At 48.3% G+C, this 2,347-nt stretch overlaps 1 protein-coding gene across 1 annotated transcript; it reads left to right on the plus strand.

The window, feature by feature from the left end:
• The first annotated feature begins 118 nt into the window (after window positions 1-118).
• On the plus strand, window positions 119-1,237 carry LOC106524309 (probable G-protein coupled receptor 151). Its single transcript, XM_014018060.1, has one exon. It carries the CDS (start codon window positions 119-121, stop codon window positions 1,235-1,237), a length of 1,119 nt encoding a protein of 372 aa, XP_013873514.1.
• The last annotated feature ends 1,110 nt before the right edge of the window (window positions 1,238-2,347 follow it).

The raw sequence follows: 2,347 nt of genomic DNA on the forward strand, positions 1-2,347 counted from the left end.
CTCTCTCTCTCTCTCTCTCTCTCTCTCTCTCTCTCTCTCTCTCTCTCCATGATTTTTCTGTCGGGACCTGCTTCAGTTCTAAAGAATCCAAACCATAAAGTCCCCCCTTTTTGAAGAAATGGATATTGATCGACCAGCAAACGTGACTTTCCTCGATTTTGTCGGAGGGATCCAACTTCTCCAGGGAGAGGACACCAGGACCGCCATGCCCGTCCTCCTGATCGGGATCTGCGTGTCCGGAGCCGTGGGGAACTTGTTGGTTCTGCTGATTTTCGTCCGCGACTTCCGGACCGGCCGGGGCTCGGAGGTGAAAGCGCTGCTCGCCTCCCTGGCCTCCGCGGACTTGGCGATCCTGCTGCTGTGCGCCCCCGTGCGCGCCGTCACCTACTACAAGCAGACCTGGACCATGGGGGGGTTTGTGTGCCGCACCGCGGACTGGTTCCAGCACTCCTGCGTGGTGGCGAAAACTTTAATCCTGGCGACGACCACCCGGGCCAGGCACACCCTGGTCCCCTCGCGCCCCGCGTCCAGCCCGACGTGGATCCACGGAGCCCTGGCGTTCATCTGGATCGTGTCCATGATGTTCCCGATCCCGCAGCTGCTCTTCGCCGCCTTGTTGCCGCGCGGCACCGATGAAGTCTGCGTCTCGGAGATGCCCGTGTGCGCCTCGGACTTCATGAGCCTGTTCTACAAGATTTACCCCACGACTGCGTTCGTGGCGCCGGTCGTCCTGACCGTCGCCTTCTACACCAAGACCCTGTACACCGCGGTGAACCACGCGCCCGGCCCGCAGCACCAGAGCAAGGTGGTCCTGGTTTTACTGTGCCAAAGCGGCGCCCTGGGGCTCATGCTGCTGCCGGACTGGGGGACTTTCACCTGGATCCGACTCGGCTACCCCAAACCTCCCGCGGGCCTGGTGATGTTCGCGCAGGTGCTCCTTTACGCGTGCAGCGCCCTGTCTCCGGTCATCCTCATGACCATGTACGACGACGTGCGCCASGGACTGGTCTCCATGTGGCTCGCGGTCACCTGCAGGGGCCAGAAGCCCCCCCGGAAGTGCCCGCAGGCCGAAGGGAACGGCGCGGAGGTGGCTGCCAACGACGTGGCCAACGCGCTCTCGCGGGAGAACGACAAAACCTTCCCGGACGTGGAGCACTTCTGGACGGGGCGCAGGAAYACGCGCGTGGAGGACGAGGAGGATCCAGTTCCGTGGGAGAAGGAGGAGAAGATGCTGTAACGTAGCCGGATGTCTGAGTGTAATATTTTTTATTCTTTATTAGCAGAAGACTCCAGCTGTGTGTTGACCCACTCTGTTGCCTGTTTGCTTCGAAATAAACTTCGTGTTTAATGTTTCTAAACTTCTGTTGTGAATATTTGTGCACTCTAAAAATGAAATGTTGGATTTACTTAAGCATGTTATGTGACCTGGTTCCACTTAACTGAGTTGAGTAAATTCAAAGCGTTGCTTTGAATTTACTCAACTCAGTTAAGTGGAACCAGGTCACATAACATGGTTAAGTAAATCCAACATTTAATTTTTTACAGTGTATAGGGCATCTGAAGACATTTGTACAAATAAGAAGCTGCTGTAAATATGGACTCTTCAGTTGTGATTTTTTTGTTGGTGTGGTGCAAAATGTGAATATTAAAAATACTCATAAATATCGCGCGTGTGTTATTTTTTTTGTGCTTTTCATTCACATGTCTCTAACGAATGGAGAAAATCCTGAGATTAAAAACACAGTTCAAACGGGGATAATTTTCCATTTTACAATCATAACTAATCCAGTGTGATCTGGGTCAAGTCAAAAAGCAGCCGTGTGTAAAATGAAATAATAAAAAATAACACATTTTCATTATTTAGCGTGCCTTCTGAGTGTTAAAAAAAATCCCACTAACATTTTATTGTTACTTATTTTTCCCCTAAATGTTGCATTTAAATATTAAATGTTAAATCCTGATTTAAAAATCAAATCTGCAGCTGAGTGATAAAGCTCACATTTAAGAATATTAGAATGGAACACAGCCTTTGCTTTAAAAAATAAAACAACTTTATTAAAAAAGGTCAATACAAGGCAGTTATTTACATACGTTAAAGCAGTGGTTCCCAAACTTTTCAGCTTTTGACCCACAAAATAACAGCAGCAGAGACCTGTGCCCYCAGCTATTTTTGGATGATAAACATTTGTATCAGGTCAACTAAACATGGGCATAGTAACAATATTTTTATACTACATTTATCCATTTTAAATACACTAACCTCACTGTGTTGTTTGTCATAAAGGAGAGGCTTGGACAGCTTGGTATTTTCTGAAAACTTAAGATATTTTTCTTATAAATTTACAAT

The sequence above is a fragment of the Austrofundulus limnaeus genome, unplaced genomic scaffold, assembly GCF_001266775.1.
Source record: "Austrofundulus limnaeus strain Quisiro unplaced genomic scaffold, Austrofundulus_limnaeus-1.0 Scaffold181, whole genome shotgun sequence".
NCBI classification, from domain to species: Eukaryota; Metazoa; Chordata; class Actinopteri; order Cyprinodontiformes; family Rivulidae; genus Austrofundulus; species Austrofundulus limnaeus.